A 20,720-nucleotide genomic window follows, 5' to 3' on the forward strand; every position below is an offset into this window, starting at 1 on the left:
CCTACAATAGTTTTTGAGATAATAGGCAAAAATGGGAACAGATTGGTAAAATTCGTCGTTTAAGGGCAATAACTCCTACAAGAAGTCGTCTGATAATTTTGATGTAATTAGACAGAAGGTAAATCTCAACATTCTAAATATTTCTGACCTGTCAGATTATAGCGATTTTCAAGATAATTACACAAAACTTGCATTTTACCCTTATGTTATAATTTAGCCAAGTCGGCCATGTTGGTTGGGAGGTGGGGTCATCGGACACATATTTTAAACAAGATACCCCAATGGTTATGAGTTTAATCAGTATTTTTAGAGGAGAAGACTGACAACGAGGACGGGCGACGGACGACGGACGACGGGCGCCAAGTGATGAGAAAGGCTTACGTACTTGACCCTTAGTTTAAACATATTTTATTTGCATAAACACAAATTGGATAAGACACAAGTCAAACAGACTTATGAAGTTTTCTCCATTTAACATATTTAATAATACAATTTATAAGAGAATGCATACATTACATATTATTTCAACATTTGTATAAAATGGACAGAAAATTAAGTGGCACAAAAGAAGAAAAAAATAGAACACAAAAAAGAAAAAAATAGAACACAAAAAAACAAAAAACATAATATAAAGAAATAAAAAAAAAACTACTAAACTTAGATGTGTGTATTCATGTTTTACTATCTAAACAATAAGGAAACTATTTGATCCTCTTATAAACTCAAAAACATGTTTAAAGATATTTTCATTTTGCTCCTAAGTAAGTAGACAACTAACCGATGTTGATAGTTCTGCAGTTTGGTCAGGTAAGCTAAAAAAGGTAGATCCATGCCCGAAACACCTGTCGTTTTAAATACTTAAAGTGGTCGTACTGACTTAACATATTAATTATCAGTATTAAATGCAAGTCCTTAAAATCAGATTGATTTTTAGTGTCAACGTTTAATTGACAATTCCAGTCTTCATTCCACCGATTACTAATTAGCAATTATTTTTAAATGTCATGATCAGCCTGACAGAAGACAGAGTTGGATTTAGAGGGGGCCAGGGGGCCCGCCCCCCCTTTTGTGGGAAAACATTGGTTGATTATATAGGGAATCACTAAAGCATGACTGGAGCGGGCCCCCTCTTAGGCAGTCAGTGGGCCCCCACTTATGAAAATTTCTGGATCCGCAACTGGAAGATGGGTATTACTAGTTTAGCATACATTTTCAGTACACTTTTGTTTGTGGTATTCGTATTATTCAGTTTAACGTTTTCGGTGTTTGTTTAATGTAATAATTTTGAAAAAGGAGACCTCGACTTTCATGATTAAACAAAATTGAATGCATTTTTTAAAGTTTTATTAACATTTACATGTAAAATTCTGAACTTCATACAAAGCGCTACTTTAAAAAATCTTCATTATCTATGTATAATACTACACGAGGAACATCGCTTCTTCTCTAACTATCCGGTTGAATTAATCAGCACGATTAAGCAAGTGTATATGCTGTAGTTTGTACTTTTCGTTATTTATTTTGTGTTATCTTTAAAATATTGTGAAAAAGAAAATGATTTCCAAATTGTGCTTTCAATGTTTTTATTGATGTGATTAAGATATCTCAAACAGATCTATCAAGTATTCAACTCTGGTTCTTTTGGAACAAGTGCCAGATAAAAAAAAGAAAAACAGAAAGAGTTTTACTTTATAAAAAGTACATTGATATTGAATGTGTTCCTTCTTTTCTGAAGATAAGCTTCTGAAGTCGTATTGTAGGTAGAAATCAACAGACTGTATTTCTTTGGAAATCCTCAGTGACAGCTTAACTGATATCATCTCTGGAACCTTAATGGATTATTCTAACTTATGAAGTTCCCACAATACTTATATTAATCTGTTTTCCTTAAAAGACTCCCATCCGAACAGGGAAGTTCATATGAACAGAGTCATATTAAGTTCTGCAGGATCATAGTGTCAACCAGTCAAAAGATTTACTTTCTTTAATTACTGTAAGCGGTGTGGCTGCAGTCGAGGAAAGCATGAATATGAGCATCTTGTATTTGAGAGACCGGTTGCTAATATTCTATGAGATAATACTGAATAGTTTGAACATTGGATATTAAAAATCCGCCACTTGTAAACCTGTCAAACAAATACAGTAAACTTTTGACCTAACTTATACAACAGCATATGAAAAGTCGTATTTATTGAGAACTTTAGAAAAAGGCAGAAATAAAAATCGAAATATCCAATAAAATTGATGGCACGCTATGCTCTTAAAGCAGATGAAATTCCAGCCATTACACCAATTGTAGAAGAACCCCCTTATCTTGAGTGAACATTTATTACTTCTCTAGAAAGGGATCTACCCTAAGTCACACTGAATAGTGAGTAAGGGGGGTTTTAAGGGGTGAAAGCTAAGCGTATTGGACATCTGATTAAGGATATATTTTGCCATGGTATTGTCTGTTTTTCGTTGACTTATGGTTTTGATTGCTTACTGGTATCTTCTCTCCTTTTTGATCAAGGACATACTTTGTAAACTACATACTACAGTAGTTTACCGATGTTCAAATCTTGTAAATCCATTTTGAATACACAAATCCAGATAGAAAACAAAAACTTATCGGGAATCGCTTGAACTGAAAACGGGCTGAGACCGGGAGCGTTGACAGGGCAAGGGTATCATCAGTTGAGCCTGCATCAATCGCCATGCGAATCCACACTGAGAAACTATATCCCAATAGGGAATAAGACACTATCGTGCCATCTATACAAAAGTCATTAGAGGCATTCGAATAGGACACAATCGTGTATCTATACAAGAGTCATTAAAGGCATTCGAATAGGACACAATCGTGTATATATACAAGAGTCATTAGAGGCATTCGAATAGGACACAATCGTGTATCTAAACAAGAGTCATTAGAGGCATTCGAATAGGACACAATTCTGTATCTATACAAGAGCCATTAGAGGCATTCGAATAGGACACAATCGTGTCTCTATACAAGAGTCATTAAAGGCATTCAAATAGGACACAATTCTGTATCTATACAAGAGCCATTAGGGGAATTCGAATAAGACACAATCGTGTATCTATACAAGAGTCATTAAAGGCATTTGAATAGGACACAATCGTGTATCTATACAAGAGTCATTAGGGGAATTCGAATAGGACACAATCGTGCCATCTATACAAGAGTCATTAGAGGCATTCGAATAGGACACAATCGTGTCATCTATACAAGAGTCATTAGAGACATTCGAATAGGACACAATCGTGCCATTTACACAAGAGTCATTAGTTTTATTTACATTTAAAATTCTGAACTTCATACAAAGAGGTACTTTAAAAATCTTCATTATCTATGTATAATACGACACGAGGAACATCGCTTCTTCTCTAATTATCCGATTGAGGCATTCGAATCAAAACATTTGGTAGGCCAAATCAAAGTTGAATAGCAAACTTTTCAAAAGCAAATTGTGCCAAATCTTGCTAATATAAAAAAATAAGGTGATTTCAAAAAAGAATCACTTCTCGTACCTGGAGTGGTACTACTACTGACGAATGTACGATGCTGCTCTACTGTTTAACTAAGAAACTAAAAAAAAATAACAAATCTAGCGATGTAGATTACAGTCAAGACAATTTTTTTCTAGGAAGTGATCCAAAATGGTACATGGCCCCTCTATTCATATATACTTAACTAAACTAAACTAAACTAAACTATTCTAAGTCTAAGATTCTTAAATTCGACAGAATATTAAAAATCGTATCGGAGGTGGGCTTCTGTTATTTGTGAGTATTCCGCGAACTTATTCATTTTTCCAGGCCTTTTTTTTCCGCTTTAATTCATACATCCAAAGTTTACAAATATTTTACATGAAGGTACACACCTTATAATGTGTTACGAGTTTAACATTGTTTTTGTTCCTGGATTTTTGTACAACCCGATTAATTCTACTTTACGCCACATTCTGAGCCATTTCAGAAAGGTTTTGAGTGAACTGTTACATTGAAAGATATTCAAAGACAACTTATAATTACTTGCCATCATGATGATATATCCTTGATATGACCGGTCCAGATGTTTTCTTACTTTGCTAGTGTTCCGGGTTGCTGTTTCTTTGACTATTACCCCACACTTGTTTTATTCATATTATTTATTCCTTTATCTTTTTTTATTTTATTTAAGCTCTGAAATTTCTCAACTCAAATCTATTTTAAACTAGTGGTAATGCGAGTAATGGTCACAAAGCTATAGCCCACCCCTTGCAAAGTCCATGCTTTAAATAGAAGGTGAACAAATACATTTTATGGTTAAGACGTTAAACAAATTTCCATAATTTGTAGTAAGGGGTTTAGAAGGAGTTATGGATACAAAATTGTTATCCCAAAATTAAGCAAATGGCAAAGTCCATGCTTTGGTAAGGGAAACCCCAAAATAATTCGGACAAAAAAAGGGGTGCACAATGCCATTATATTGTGAAGATTAAGAGAAAGTTTCATTAAATTATGATTACAGTTGTAGGCAAAGAAGCGAATAAATTAAAGATGTGTACTATACCCAGATAGTGTGCAGATATTACAAGGTCAGTGAAATCCCAAAAGAAAACCAACAAATATCATTCATATAAAGAAATATAATAAAAGGTTCAAAAGTACACCTTGTGAGTAAAACTCTGTCAAAGTTCATGACATAACGTCAAGCGGTTCAGGAGAAATGGCGGATGCAAGTGTTGGACGACTGAAGGAAGAACGAAAGAACGAACGGACGGGCTCCATCATCCGTCACCATCCTTATATACAGCCCGCTTTAGAAATTTAGAAAATTGTAGTTTTGTCATATGTAAGTGAATCAATTTTACCTAATAGCTAAAAGCTTGAAAATTGCACGCAACAATTATACATTACTCCTGTCCGAAACTTAATCGAAATCTATTTATTTGCAAATGCATGTTAAATGAGTCGCCAGTGTAGTTGGTCATTTATCTCTCGAACATAAAAACGGTCATGGTATTTAGTCATATAAGGAAAATATCTTTTTCATTAGAGGAAATTGGATTCGCATGATGATTTGAATAGAATTCTTTTTCTTTAAAGTGGAATTTCTCTTTTGAATTGATTTTAAACAAAATCTATCTACAGAGTTAAAATTTTACACTCAGTTAGCGTATATATAAGGAAAAATATGTTCTCATACTTCTAGTCAAAGCTTTAGACTATACCTTTTTAGTTCCCGTCTGAATGATGCGCACAATTGTATTTAAAATATGATTATTGTATAAATATGAGAAAGTATTTATCACTTTCCCTAATAAATATTGCCGGAATGGCTTTGAGTGGGATCCCGTCTATGGGAACGATTCACAATGCGGGGTACTAGCTCTTTATTCACACACAAGTCGGCAGTTCATCACAATAAACATAAACAAATTGGTAAAGTCCAAATTCATTTAATAAAGTCCAAATATAAGATATCAGTATTACAAATTAGTTATTTTAAACCAAAAACAATATATATGATTGCGATGGAAAATCCGAACGCAGTTCATGTGCTCTCGTTGGCATATCCAAACGGAGTCCCTTAATAAAAATTTATCTTTCTTTAAATACCAAATAGCGTTGCTAACAACAAAGTTAGTAATGGTCATTTTGTCAACAGAAATTAGATAACAGATTGATTCCGTTTATCAAAGAGAAATTATTTACACGCTTATGTATTGAATTAAACATAATTGATCAAATAGAAATATTGAATAACCGTAAGATTTAAGTTCAATCTTGACCATAAGTATTGACAAATATAAATTTATAATCTAACATGTTTCAGGTGTAAACAAATATTTCGGACATTTAAATTCATTATGAATTTCGAGATCATTACTATTTAATAAATTAAATATGCCTGGTGCATTATACGAAATGTACACGTTAATAAACTGTAATAGAAATCAACACAATTAAATAGTTTTGAATATAAAATTTAGTACAAAATAATGTGTGACATAAACATCTGATTACATTAATTTTAATTTAAATATTATAGAAAAACCATTCAGTTATAAAAGGTTGATGATGAATTACAAGATTTGGCCACTTATGACCCAGTACTTGATAGTTGTCAATTATTGCATTGTTAAACTATTATTGGATATAAGAAAGGTGAGTTTTTACAACTTTTAAATTATACTTTAGTTTCATTGATGTAAACATAGTCGTTCATTATTTAAAAACACCCGCCAAACATAACGGTTTTATGTAATATTATACTATTTCAGTTAGAATAGCTACCCGGTTGACTAATTGCAATAATCTTTAAAGGAACAATGAACACGTGATCTATTAAAGAAGCATGTACTAACAAGGAATCGCAGTTAACATTCAATGAATTTTACTTCCGTTATTCAAAAGTTGTAATCTCTTATTAGTCGCAGGAATATGTGTCTGTGTTTAATGATTAAAATGGGAATACATTTATCAAGAGAACCTGCATAACCAATTCCATGTTTTTTGAAGTCCACATTTTGCTACAAGACCACGTGTAAGTATACGAGCAATACAAAGTCTAATTTCAATGCTATTTTAACATATATTCAAATCCACTTCTCTGTTCAGGTAGGGTTTTTCGAATAAGAATGTTGCCACATTTTTTTCATTGGATAGCTATAGTGCAGTATGTCAAAGTAGACACAAAGAACCATACAGTAATGTATGTGTAACTTTGAGTTAAATCCTAGTCAAACATTCTACAATTTTTGCAATACATTTATATTGCCCTCTTAATATAATTAGACCGTCCATGATACATTTACTTTGCAAAAATGATGCATCATAAAAAATGGGTGGTATTTGAAAGTTACAAAATACAGCTACAATCTTCAATTACGCTATAAACTTGTTGACTTACTATCCAGTTTCTATACTGAATTGCATAGGTTTTCACAAAGATAGTGTGCGTATTGAATGCTCATCATTTCCTTTCGGTTTAACTTTTGGTTAATGAATGCTGTGTGTTCGTAGGCTAATTCAGCGACATTATACTTGTTATTCATTTTTGAGCGGAAATAATTGTATTGTCCTGGCCATCGATAAAAAGTGCTGTGTTACCTCAAAAACGTTTTTTGCGAATGCTGGAATGCGGAAAAAGTTGTTTTTAAAAAGAAATTTTTGGTGCGATATAATCTATACAGTTCAATACATCGTCACTGTTCACTGCATGAGTGAATGTGAAAAAAACGGTAATGTGTGTCAGGACAGGTAATCATAAACTCCCTGTGATTGGATGAACGTCGGATGAAAGCAGGGTAATCAATATAAGGTTCCACCATGAGAACTCGTCAATATACACGTAAGTTCTTTACTTATATCAATTTCAATGATAAAACCAGAGACCAGCATTTACGAAATATGATTCTCAGAACAGAATTAATATTTATGTTGGATATTTAAAGACCATTTTCGAGGCATACCCGATACCTGGTAGCTTGCTGATTTACCGGTTATCATGTATTTGCGTACGTGTTTATACTGTAAATGTTATATAAATTCAGTGTAGAGTATTGGAAATTTAATGATTTCCCTTGAAAATCTAAATAAAGCCGATCAATTTTAGTTCAGGTTAACTTAATTTAAGAATTGAATGGTTCTTTTAGTAACCATAATTTCCCATATAATTACAAAAAAATCTTCAATTCTTAGAATTACATGTTAATGCTTTAACCATGCAATTACGATTAATATCAAATTTTTCGTTTGTTTTAGTGTGTATTGTAAAATTAGTGTACATTATATTGGGAAATAAAATATTATTTTGATATTATAGCTCGCGATTGCTGTCAGCTTATCAAAATTATATATATGGACTCTTTTTAAAACATCTATGTAATGCAATAATTGTCCTTTATAATGACAGCACTATTGGATTACTCATTATGACTCTAAATCAAGTTGTAAAGAGATATTTGACTGTAGCATACAAAGTAATCACTACAAAAATATTTACCTGTCACCATAAGCAAAAGCAACGTATACATATCAAGGTTGATTTCAAAATACTAAATTGCTTTTCACGGTTTCATGCATTTGTTTATGAAAGTTCATTTAATGTTGGTTATCAGTATTTTTTCTAACTTTACGGGTGACTATTAAAGATAACTTCCTCAACAAAATGAAGTATGAAGTGACGGATTTGTTATAGTCTATACACAAATTCTAAAGGATATTTTGACATTCAGGAAATAAGCCCTTTATTCTTAAACTTATCAACCTTCGCCATTATTCTAGATTCTACCACACTACAATACACGTAAGTGTATACTCTCTGATTCTGCTATCAATAAGTCATACATCTAGTTTTTGAAATAAAAGTAATGGTAACAGCCCCCTCCCAACCGAACCCCCACCACCAACAGTGATCCAGTGATAGTGTCCTATCATATGTGCAGCGATGAATTATTTTTTTCCAAGTATCATTGACGCTATTTTGGTAACAAAATACCTGAAATATTAAATTTTAAAAATGTTAGAATTAATATTAGTTCAGGTGAACTTTATTCATATCTGGTGCAGAAAAATCGGTACCGTTTATGTTAGTACCATGAAAATACGGATTTTATGTCATTAAAATTTGCTGTTAAAAAATTTTGAAAATTATTTAAAGTTAAGGAATGTATCTCCCTCGTGCAAAGCTCTGATTCCTTGCCCAGCTTTGGGCTATACTTTTTGGTCCTTTTTTGTTTATAGCTCTTCATATTTTTAATAAGTTTTGGATTTTCCAAGTATTTTGGCCTCGAGCATCACTGAAGAGACATTGATTGTCGAAATGCGCATCTGGTGCAGAAAAATTGGTACCGTTTATGTTATTATTCAACTGCTTCCAATCATAATATTTCGTCCTAATTTTCTTCAACAGAAAGTGTATATAGGACTTAGTGGTGGTTAATATAGTTTTTCATTACAAAAATTCAAACCATTTGAAAAGGTCAAGATAGTCCAATGTCATGTTGTCAAATTAAGGGCACCTGTTTCAATAACCACTAGATAAATCATTGAAGGACATCACCTGTAAAGCTAGTCTTTCAACATATTTTACAACTCTTTATCAAACAAAAGACAATCTTTGTCATACCAAAAAAGATTATTTTTTTATTTTTTACTGTATGGCAAATACTAAATAAATGTTCTTTAATTCTGACGTATTCAATACAGTTATTGAGAGCATATTCAAATAATACAAAACTCTTGTTTGTTTTTTTACGAAAGCAGAACCTTGAGTTAATAATTTTGGTCGGACAACTGTATGATGTAATGATTGTTGCTCGATCAACTTTATCAATCGAGAGGGAAAAACATGTAAACCACTTAAATTTTTTCCTTAAATATTATGCGATCAATTTCATCAGTGTATTATAGACATGTATAGAATAAAGGAAACATGCTTCAGTTGTATAACACTATAGGGGTACGTACTAGGGGAGTTAAGTAAATAGTGATTTGTTTAGCGCTTTTCTTTGTAGGATACCTACATCAAAATTACAATGTTTTGTGTGTAAATATAAAGATAAGAAGATGTGGTTTGATTGCTAATGAGACAACCAAATGACAAAGAGTATATAATTATGTACTGTCGGTGAGTTGAATGCAGTGCAACTCCGCGGCTAATAATATAACGAATGTCCGGCTCGTGATTAGGCAGACTTTTGTAAAGTTTAGCTAAGATCTCAGGATACTTGTTTTCTGAAGTTTCGCTTGTTCTAGGATGAAAATAAAAAGACCTGGGGGTAAACATCAATGATGACAACCCATTGACACAAATATCAAAACAAATCTAGAGGCCAGTATGCAGAATTCAATTACAGGTACAGATATCAAGCTCTAAATGTTCATGAAGATGGAAAATAATGTGATTAAATGCAGCAGAAGATATCAAGGTTTTGCCATTTACAACAAACTCTCCACATAACAAAAACATTGAGATATGACTTAAGACAACCATTATTTGTAACGAGGTCCCGACCTGGGACTGGTATATAATACATGGAACTAAACAAGTGTATATATTTCTCAACCCTCCCCCTTTTTTTATCTCGTTCAGTGGACATAAAAGGAACTTAAACACATGTAACAAATATCATTACAGTAAATCATTTACATTTTTGTAACTCTATAATTACGGTATGAATGATAACAAAAGCACAAGTACAAAAATAATGATGATGTATGCCATATCAAAAAATGCTCTCAGTTACAGATTACAAGCTGAAAGTACTTAACATGCTGCCCCAGACTCTTCTATCGGTTATTGTACTCCGCATCAGATTTTCATATCATAAAAAGTACAGGAAGCCAAAATCTTGTGCAATCGCCAGAACACACTTCCTGCAATAATTACAGCTCACATATTTGTTCTTTAGCTTTAATATGGATAGTTTGCTTAATAGCCATACCTTTTACTAGTATATTGTTTAGAATGTCAAAGCAGAAAAAAACTAACGGACCATTTTAGTCTTTTGTCTATCTTTGGGAAATCCTTGTAAATCACATTTATTTATAATGAAAAGGAGATGCTTCTTTGTAGGTATACGTCAATGAGACAGCAACTAAACGACATACAAAAAAAATCTAGAGATCAACATACGGTCTTCAACAATAGACAAAAGTATATAAAATAGGTTAAGCTCTAACGTGCACCTATTCTAGAAAAAGGTGTGAACAACTTAAACAGAGACAACCAACAGTTAGGCAATCTTCCATGCACTCAAAAGACGCTACACGTTGCGAGTAAAAACGGCGTTCTCGACCGTTAAATCCCCAATTGACGATGGAAACTCTTCAAATAAAGTATTATCTTTTATTTTGCTTTTGCGCCCAAACCTTAGTTTTTTTTAAATTCCAAAACTGCAACTGAAAGCTTATTTCAAAATGAAGTAACCGCCAGTCAGGTGAACAACATTAAGTACGACTAATTATTTAGAAATTAATGCAGCTGTTAAAGTTATTTGAAGTTACAGTATCCTTTAACTTTACTTTCCTCTATAAAGATGATGTTCTCTCACTAGATAATTCAAAATTTGGTTACTATGTTGAACGCATCTATCCCATCGAACTTGAGATAAAGGGTACAACAGATACAGTTAAGTCTGCCTCATATCTTGACTTACATCTAGAAATTGACAATGAGGGTCGGTTGAAATAAAACTTTACGACAAAAGGGATGAATTCAGCTTCCCTATTGTGGACTTTCCATTTCTATATACCAACATTCTAGCAGCGCCTGCATACGGAGTATATATCTCCCAATTGATACGGTATCCCAAGGCTTGTATTTCCTATCATGATTTCCTTGATAGAGGATTGTTCTCACAAGGAAGCTATTAAATCAAGAGTTCCAAGTGGTGAAGTTGAAGTCATCCCTACGTAAATTTTAAGAACGCCATCACGAGTTGGTTGACCGTTATGGAATATCCGTTTTACAGATGATAGCGTAAATGTTCCAATTGTCTTGACTACAATCCCGTCCGCCTTTCCCCGAGTGTGACCTCCTGTATAAGACTTATTACCGGGTTTGTACTAACATGAACAACACGACGGGTGCCACATGTGGAGCGGTATCTGCTTACCCTCCCGGTGCACGAGATCACCCCCAGTTTTTGGTGTGGTTCGTGTTGCTCAGTCTTGAGTTTTCTATGTTATGTTTTGTGTACTGTTGTTTTTCTGTTGGTCTTTTTCCTTTTTTAGCCATGGCGTTGTCAGTTTATTTTCGACTAATGAGTTTGAATGTCCCTTTGGTATCTTTCGCCTCCCTTTGGAAGAAATCGGGAAATACAGATAAGAAAAAAATAACAAAAAACACTCGCAACTTTCATCATTTAATACCGAACAATGCATCAATATTTTAATTCCCTTGAGTAATGACACACAGTAGTTTATACGTGCTGTCCCTCTATTCTTTATTTATTGTAGTTATTAATAATAGAGGGTTAGCACGTATAAACTACTGTTATTGTATTACTGTTTGGATAATAGCAAGTACACATTGAAAAAAGGATAATAAGAAAAAAGATTTAAAGAAAATTTACAAGAAATCGAAAAAGAGGCAGGGTCCATGACCCAAGTACCTGGGTTTTGGATATACCGTAATTTTATTTATTGAACAAAATTCACAAAGAGACAACGACAACTGACGAGGTCCAATAGAGGGTGAAACTTTAGATAGCTTAATTATACTGAACCTTGTCATTAATGGGTACAAAGCCATGTCCTCACTAAATAGTGAGTGGGAAAACAAATGATACAGTGAAGAACACATCAGATTTGATCATACTATGACCAGGTTATTGATCACCTCTGTCATATTAATTAGTTTCGGGGGAAACTAGCGGTATCTTAAATAAAGTCCAAGTCGCTGGAAAGTTTACATATTTATTTCGCATCCATATATTTCAATCATTAAAACATAACTGAATAACAACATAAAAACATATATAAAATACAATTTCAAAAGACTGATTGACATGCGTAAATTGAATCAATCAAAATATCTTTATTTCAAATATTATAAATCGCGTTTTGCCGAAAGCGGGGATTACGGATTAAAAACATGTTTCGTATAAGTTTGTGAAGAATGGCTTTCGGCAGTTATCACTTAGTGTCAATTTATCTATATTCTTTGTTACACAATCTTTTATCATAAAGACGGATATAAATCTTTGATAATTAATTTAGATGAAAGGATTATAGTTAAGTGTAAAATACAAGTAACTTTTGAATAGTGTACTATACAATGAACTATTGAATTATTAAAAACCAATGACGACTCGGAATGATAATAAAAAGCATGAATTATAAAAATATACAAAATCCTAAATGTGAACTTTGAACGAACAATTGTCGGGTCATATTACCCCGTCGCTCCTTATCTGATACTCCCGTATCAGCATGTGTAAATTATGAACGAATAATATTTCAAAATGCATAGAGGAGAAATTAAAAAGAGCAAAATTTATTTACATTATTTACAAGCGCGCTATTACGAACATTTGTCGTCTAAAATTTTCCTCTCTCTCGAAATTTCTTAAAAGTACATGTAATTAAACCAAGTGTGTCTAAATACCAACACAACTTTTTCACGAAGCAATATGTATAAAACGAAAATTTGTCTATATGCAGCTATGTAATATTTGCCACCAAGCAAATAACGAATGAACACTGTCTTTCTCACAGAAATGTGATATTCGAATCTATATAGGAATATAAAAAAAATCATTAAAAAACATTGTCATAGCATAAAATCATTGTTCTGTCAAATAAATCTGTTTTCATCACCAGCTCTATTTCCACCTGGAATGAATATCAAGAATATTACGGCGATTCTTTCCAATTTGAACTCTGTTACTACATATTTTAAGTTTCAGGAACATTTGTCCAAACTATCTCTGTAGTACTATATAGATATTTATGTACACATCTTTGTTCTTTCACATTGAATACATCTAATTGAATGTGACCATTTATCAAAATGTCGCTTATACTCGATATCTATTTCAACAAAAACGCAAAGTGTAGATCATTTCGATACTTGAAAAGGCATTGTATGGAACATTGTTGATAATATTGATTTTAAAGTTAAAAATATATATTTGCAAGTAAATAAACTCTCAACAAACTCATCTAAAAATATTATGATAACTTGGCTACTAATATGAAATGCTGGTAAAAAAAGGGGGGGGGGGTCAAACTGTTGAACTTCAAATTGAGAAAATAAGAAAATAAGACAAAAGAAGCAAATACGTATAAAATTCAAGCGTAAAAATCTTTCTGATTGCAAACGTGCTGTGTATTTTAAAAAAGAACTAGTTTTAATGAAAAAGATAAGACACTATTTTGTCTAAAGAGAGTAGTTCCTATGTGTACTATAATTTATGCAAATGGCATTGTGTCGTGGTGTTGTTTAAAACATGCATGTTTTGAAATAAAATAAATGTATAACAATGGTTTCTTTAAATGCAAAAAGCATTTAAACTGATTTTTCAAGATTTGATCGTTTCAGCATAGGATCGTCACTCCTATATTGAAACTCCTTTGAACACGAATTGGGTGACGAGTCCAAGTCCTGATCGAAAGGGGTCGAAAGAAATGCCAAAAGTTTGGTACGACGGTACCCGTTATACCATTGTTAGAACGTGAAAATAACACCAATTTTGTTATTGCTGTTACTTGATGTATGAATTGTCACTGATGTTTGTCTGATAATACGACCATTAACTTGTGTAAAAACACTAGGTCCAAACTTACGACAAATATACTATGACAATGTTTTTATAATTACATTACCGTTTGAGAAAAAAAAATGACTTGTTTTGTATATAAATTTCTCGATTATGTTAATATCTATCAAACTGTGAGAGAGAAAAACGACTTGAATGTAAGTTTTGCTATTTGACTTGAAAAGTGATGTGTAATTATAAAGTGTAAATCTACAGAAGAATAAGGAAAGGGGGGGGGGGGGCTATTTCTATCTCTTTGATTTACGTGCTTTTATACGTTTAGTAAATTCGTGTCTTAATTCTGGAGGAATATTTTCTTCCGGTTCCCATGAATTGCTTCTGTTACCAAAACCTAACCATTTTATGTAATAATGCATTTTATTGTTTATACGTTTTGCTTTTACTATCCGTTCTACTAGATACAGATCTGAATCATCGTTATTTCGGTCATCATTTGTGTGCCGTTGTAACTGAGTATCGTTTCGTATAGGGTCATTAGAGTCTGGCTGTGTATCAGTTTGAACAATTTCATCGTCATCTTCAGCATTTTCCTCTTCATTGTCATCATCGTCTGACATTTCTTCGTCAGTTGGAACATCCGCATTGTTTGTAGGTCTGTCTTGTGGATCGTAATACTTCTTTAGTCTGTTGACGTTGATAAGTCCTTTAATGGGTACATCGTCAGAACAGCGCCGGAGTCTATAAGTGCTTCTACCTTTAACTTCGGTTATGTAATACGGGCCTTGCCATTTATTACAAAGTTTTCGGGATAACCCAACTTCCGTTTTCTTAGTATCCAGCCATACTTTATCACGAATGTTGTAAGAAATTTCTCTTGCTCTTTTATCGTGCTGTGCTTTGTACTTCTTTTGCGCTTCCAGTGCATTTTCTCGCGCTATTGCTCTAGCTAAAACTAAGTGTTCATGTACCTTGTCTATATATTGCTTAGCGACTGGTCCGACTTTGGAGGGTTCTGTTAAAACTGTGTCAATAGGCGTTCTGCATTCTCTTCCAAATACGAGGAAATAAGGAGTGTACTGTGTTGATTCGGTGCATACCGACGTGTTCATAGCATGAGCAATACTTGGTAATTTTTCCGGCCAATTTAATTGGTTTGCATCAATGCATGTGCGAAGTTTTTCCGCTATCGTCTTGTTATTCCGTTCGCATGTACTGTTTGTTTGGGGTCTGTAACTACTTGTATTTATCTTTTGGATTTCGAAGATATTGCAAACCTCCTTCAATATATTAGACATGAAATTTTGTCCTTTATCTGTAAGAATTGCATCTGGAGCGGAATAACGGCATATCCATTGGTTGTAAAATATGTTAGCTACGTCTTTTGCACCTGTATTCTTCATCGGAAAGATTTCTACATATTTCGAGAACGAGTCTACGACAAGTAAGACATGTGAATATCCATCTGGACTCTTTCTAAATGGTCCTAAAATGTCCATATGAACCCTTCTGAAGACGTCTAGGATTGGAAGTGGCTGTAAAGGTGTCGGGCGTTTGTGCGCATCCGGCTTAGCTCTTTGACACTGTATACACGTCTGTACGTATTGTTGAATGTCACTGTACATACCAGGCCAATAGTATTTATATCTGATGGTATGGTAAGTTCGTTCAATGCCACTATGTCCACCGAGTAAGCTGTCGTGGTATGACTTCAGGATATCGTCTCGTAGGGTTAAGGGTACTGCTAATCGTTTAACTATCCTATCCGCTCTGTGACCTTTTCCTTTCGGGTAGTATAAATGAAATAATACGTCATCGTCTATAATATAATCTTGGGATTCAATAACAGTTTTTCTCGCTTGTCTGGTCTTGTCGGGTAATTCTTTATCTAATATGTATTTAATGACATCTTTGAAATTTTCATCTGTACGTTGATCATTTACGACTTTTTCTTTTGGACTTGTGGTTATTTCGCAAATGGACGCATATGGGTCTAACTCGATGAATGTGGCTTCTGTCTGTGTTGACGATTCGACTGTAGCTGTTGTAATAGTAACTATTTCGGTACCATATGGTCTTCTACTTAACGCGTCAGCGTTACCATTAGCTGTTCCCTTTTTGTGGATTATTTCATAATCATAGCTTTGTAGAAACATAGCCCATCTAGCAAGTCGGCCTGTGATTTTCTCCTTCGTCAGTTTCTGGGTGTGTAGAAGTGCTTCATGATCTGTATATATTGTGAATTTTCGGCTAGCCAAATAAACATGATATTGTTTAACTCCTTCAACCAAAGCTAAATATTCAAGATCCCTGATACAGTAGTTCTTTTCGGCTCCTCGTAATGATCGTCCACCATAAGCAATGACTTGTTCTCTGCCTTTATGATCTTTTTGTCCAAGTATGTAACCAGTAGCGATCTGTGAAGCGTCCGTGTAGAGGATAAAATCTTTTGAAAAGTCTGGAAATGCGAGTATTGGAGATGAAATTAAAAGTTTCTTTATTTCATCAAATGAATTTTGACAAGTATTGTCCCAAATAAATTTGACACCTTTAACAAGTAGTCTGTGTAATGGGCTGGCAATTTTGGAAAAACCTTTCACGAATTTTCTGTAATAGTTCGCAAGTCCTAAAAATGCTCGCACGTCTGTTATATTTTGTGGAACTGGAAATGTTTTAACAGCATCTATCTTTGTTGTGTCGACTGCTATGCCATCTTTTGACAGAACGTGTCCCAAAAATTTAACTTCTTTTGCGGCGAAAGTGCATTTTGTTGGTTTCAATTTAAGGTTAACTTCCCGTAGTTTTTGAAATAAAATTGTTAAGTGATGTAGATGTTCTTGGAAAGTTTTTGAAAATATTAGTACATCATCCATATATACCAGTGCGCTTTTCCAGTTTATACCACGTAAGGCTTCGGACATTACTAGTTGAAAAGTATGAGGACTATTTGACAGGCCAAACGGTAATCTGTTAAACTCGAAGACTCCTTCGTGACAGGTGAAAGCTGTTTTATGTTTAGTCTCCGGATCTAACTTTATTTGATGATATCCATTGAACATATCGACAGTGCTGTAGAATTTCGCCTTCGCCTCACCTAACATATCTACTATATCATCCATCTGAACAATTGGATAAACGCGTTTAACACAAAGCAAATTCAATTTTCGAAAATCAATGCAAAATCTATATTGTTGTTGATTTGATGCTGATGATGAAGATGTGGAACCTTTTTTTCTTACTAGACAAACAGGACTCGCCCATTCACTTTGGGACGGTTCGATAATGTTGTTGTCAAGCATTTCTTTGATATGTTTGCTTGATTCTGTTTTCATGGCTGGTGATTGCCTGTAGAACCTTTGTCTTACGGGTGCTGCATCGCCAGTATCAATACGGTGGGGATGAAGATCTGTACAACCAAGTTCGGATAAATTTATAGCAAAAACGTCCCTATTTGTACCTAACATTACCATAAGTTTTTGTTTTTGTTCTGTTGTTAAATCAGAGTTAGAAAAATCGAAATTTAAACTTTTAGCTATTTCGATGTTCTTTGCTTCATTATTATTATTTTGTGTATCCTTATCTATTGAATTTATTTCTATTGTGTCATCGGTGATTTCACTTGAAATCGAGTTCTCTATAATTTCACTGAACTTGCCTATTTTTGTGTGTTTTGATAACCGTACTTTGGCATTTGTAGGAATTAAGAACTTGTAAAAATGATTTATTGTTTCTTATTTGTACAAGACATGTGGCACCTACAATATTTTGTTTACCAACCAATGCTGCGTTCGGTTCAATAATACCTATTTTAGATTTTATACTTTTGTCAACAGTTTGAACGGGGATAATGACTTCTGACCTACTGGGAATTACTTCGTCGTTAATTAAAGAAATAAAGCAAATACTATTGTCATTATTATCACCATTAGTAAGGGGAACTTCAGTAATACCAGACTGTAGAACAAGGGTTTTGTCATCAAAATTCAGCCTAGCTTTTTGTTGATCTAAGAAATCTAAACCAAGAATAATTGAATATCTAAAATTTTCAAAAACTTGAAATGTTTGTTCCATAGATAAACGACCTATTTCTATAGTTACATGAATTTGTCCTATTGCTCTTAAAGTTGCTCCACTTGCGCCAGTTGCCAGTAGATATGCCTTTTCAAGTGGTACTGTCTTTTGCAAATTTGCATAATAAAAATCTGCCGAAATTGCGCTAATAGTAGCTCCTGAATCAACCATAGCCATACCAAAATGATTTGCAACCCGAATTTTAATTAGATTTGTTGCTTTTGTATTACTTAAACCCGTTGCCGAAATGAATTTTGTTGGTTGCGCCGAAAATTTGTTTTGTTTTGATCTACACATTTTTGCTTTGTGGCCTATGGATTTGCATTTATTACACTTGATTCTAATAAAGCGACATTGAGATGGTATATGGTCACACTCACCGCATCTGTAGCATGGGTTACGTCTGCGTTGTCGTCTTGGCGTTCTGGTACGATGTTGAACTTTGCGATAATCAAGAAGAGGTTCCACCATTGTCGGACTTGCAGTAGGTTGCTGGAGCGCTTTGCTGTTTACGGCACTTATTTGTTGTAGCATCTTCTCCATTTCCGGTTGCAGTTTTGTGACGATATTATCCTGCATTCTCTTCCGGTCATCCTCTCGTAGACATTTGGATGTCGCTTCGACTGAACGAAGTCGATTTTCTGCTTCCGCCACTGTCTCTGGCCATTTACCGAAGGCCATTTGTCGCATAAGCTCAGGTTTACATTCATTCCGAAGTTTCCATAAAGTAAATTGTTCTCCATAATTGTGGTTTTCCGATAAAACATGAAGCCGGTTGATATATTCTGACACTGATTCTTCCTCGTGCTGAGATATGTTTATTAATTCGGTACTTGTCTGAAAATTTTGTCCAGAAGAAAATTCGTATTTCTTTAAAAACTCACACTTTAAATTGTTTCGACATTTTGTAACGTCTTCTGACAATCTGTTATACCATATTTGTGCGTTTTCTTCTAGAAATAGTGGAAATGCATTACAAAATTTAGATTCGTCGTAATATAAAGAAACGAAGTTTTCGAATAACTTCCACCAACGACTTGGGTTTTCGGTAAAGTCACCTTTCAATATCACGGAGTGTCTGCGAATGATGCAACACTATCATGTAGTGTCTGCAAATGAGGCAACACTATCATGGAATGTCTGCAAATGAGGCAACACTATCATGGAATAACTATGTAAGGAGATAAATTCAGATTGATGAAAAAAACATGGAGAATAGCATTGGATAAAAATAACAGAGACCAGCTTTGATCTAAGTATTTGACGGAAACCAATTCAAATTATTAAAAGGAGAAATATCCGCAATTAAGATATGCATAATTTATTTGTAACTATACAAAACTCCCATGACGAACATGTGGCATCCACTGTCCTTAAGAACGATGTAACGCTTGTCAAGCAGAATTAATCGATAACCTTATAACGGACATGATACACGTTTTTTTTTAATCAATATGATTTACAGAAGTATGAAATAAAGGTAGATATATACCTAGTCTGCACACATACTAATAATGATAATAGTATACATGCTGTCTTCTTCTATTGGTTATCAGTTGTCCATCAACATTGATGTTTAGTAAGTGTATCTATTTTTCTTATCTTATACGCAAGTGTTATTAGGGAATGTTAGATTCCAAGAGCGTGTAGGTATTGTTAGTTCAAAAGTGCGTGTAGGAGTTGTTAGTTTCCAAGTGCGTGTAGGAATTGTTAGTTTCCAAGTGCGTGCAGGCATTGTTAGTTTCCAAGTGTGTGTAGGCATTGTAAGTTTCCAAGTGCGTGTAGGAATTGTTAGTTTCCAAGTGCGTGTAGGCACTGTTAGTTTCCAAGTGCGTGTTGGAATTGTATGTTTCCAAGTGCGTGTGTGAATTGTTAGTTTCCAAGTGCGTGTAGGGAATAATAGTTTGGAAGTGTCTGTAGGGATTGTTAGTTCCAAATTCCCTGTAGGAAAAGTTAGTTTCCAAGTGCCTGTAGGGATACTTAGTTCCCAAATGCGTGTAGGGATCGTCAGTTCCAAATTGCCTTTATGGATTGTTAGTTCCTAAGTGCCTGTAGGATTGTTAGTTCCAACGTACCCGAAGGAATTGTTAGTTTCCAAGTGCGTTTAGGGATTGTTAGTTCCTAAGTGCCTGTAGGGATTGTTAATTCCTAAGTGTCTGTAGGGATTGTTAGTTTCCAAGTGCGTATAGATATTGTTTGTTTCCAAGTGCGTGTAGGAATTGTAAGTTTCCAAGTGCGCGTAGGAATTGTAAGGTTTTCAAGTGTCTGTAGGTATTGTTAGTTCACAAGTGCGTGTAGTAATTGTTAAGTTTTCAAGAGTTTATAGGGATTGTTAGTTCACAAGTGCGTGTAGGAATTATTAAGTTTCCAAGTGTTTGTCGGGATTGTTAGTTCAAAAGTGTACGTAGGGATTGTTTCTTATTATAAATAAAC

At 34.0% G+C, this 20,720-nt stretch overlaps 1 protein-coding gene across 2 annotated transcripts in view; it reads left to right on the top strand.

The window, feature by feature from the left end:
• The first annotated feature begins 6,322 nt into the window (after positions 1–6,322).
• LOC127738079 (zinc finger protein 11-like) overlaps positions 6,323–20,720 on the top strand; it is a 32,202-nt gene continuing 17,804 nt past the window's right edge. The window contains exon 1 of one of the 2 annotated variants that reach the window (XM_052249168.1): positions 6,323–6,535. Coding sequence is in view for 1 of the 2 variants with exons in the window: in XM_052249166.1 (XP_052105126.1) it covers positions 7,321–7,342 (22 nt within the window). In the remaining variant the exon portion in view is untranslated. Of the gene's footprint in view, positions 6,536–7,193; positions 7,343–20,720 lie in introns of those variants that run through there. The other variant, XM_052249166.1, reaches the window with a different exon arrangement.

The sequence above is a fragment of the Mytilus californianus genome, unplaced genomic scaffold, assembly GCF_021869535.1.
Source record: "Mytilus californianus isolate M0D057914Y unplaced genomic scaffold, xbMytCali1.0.p SCAF_4, whole genome shotgun sequence".
NCBI classification, from domain to species: Eukaryota; Metazoa; Mollusca; class Bivalvia; order Mytilida; family Mytilidae; genus Mytilus; species Mytilus californianus.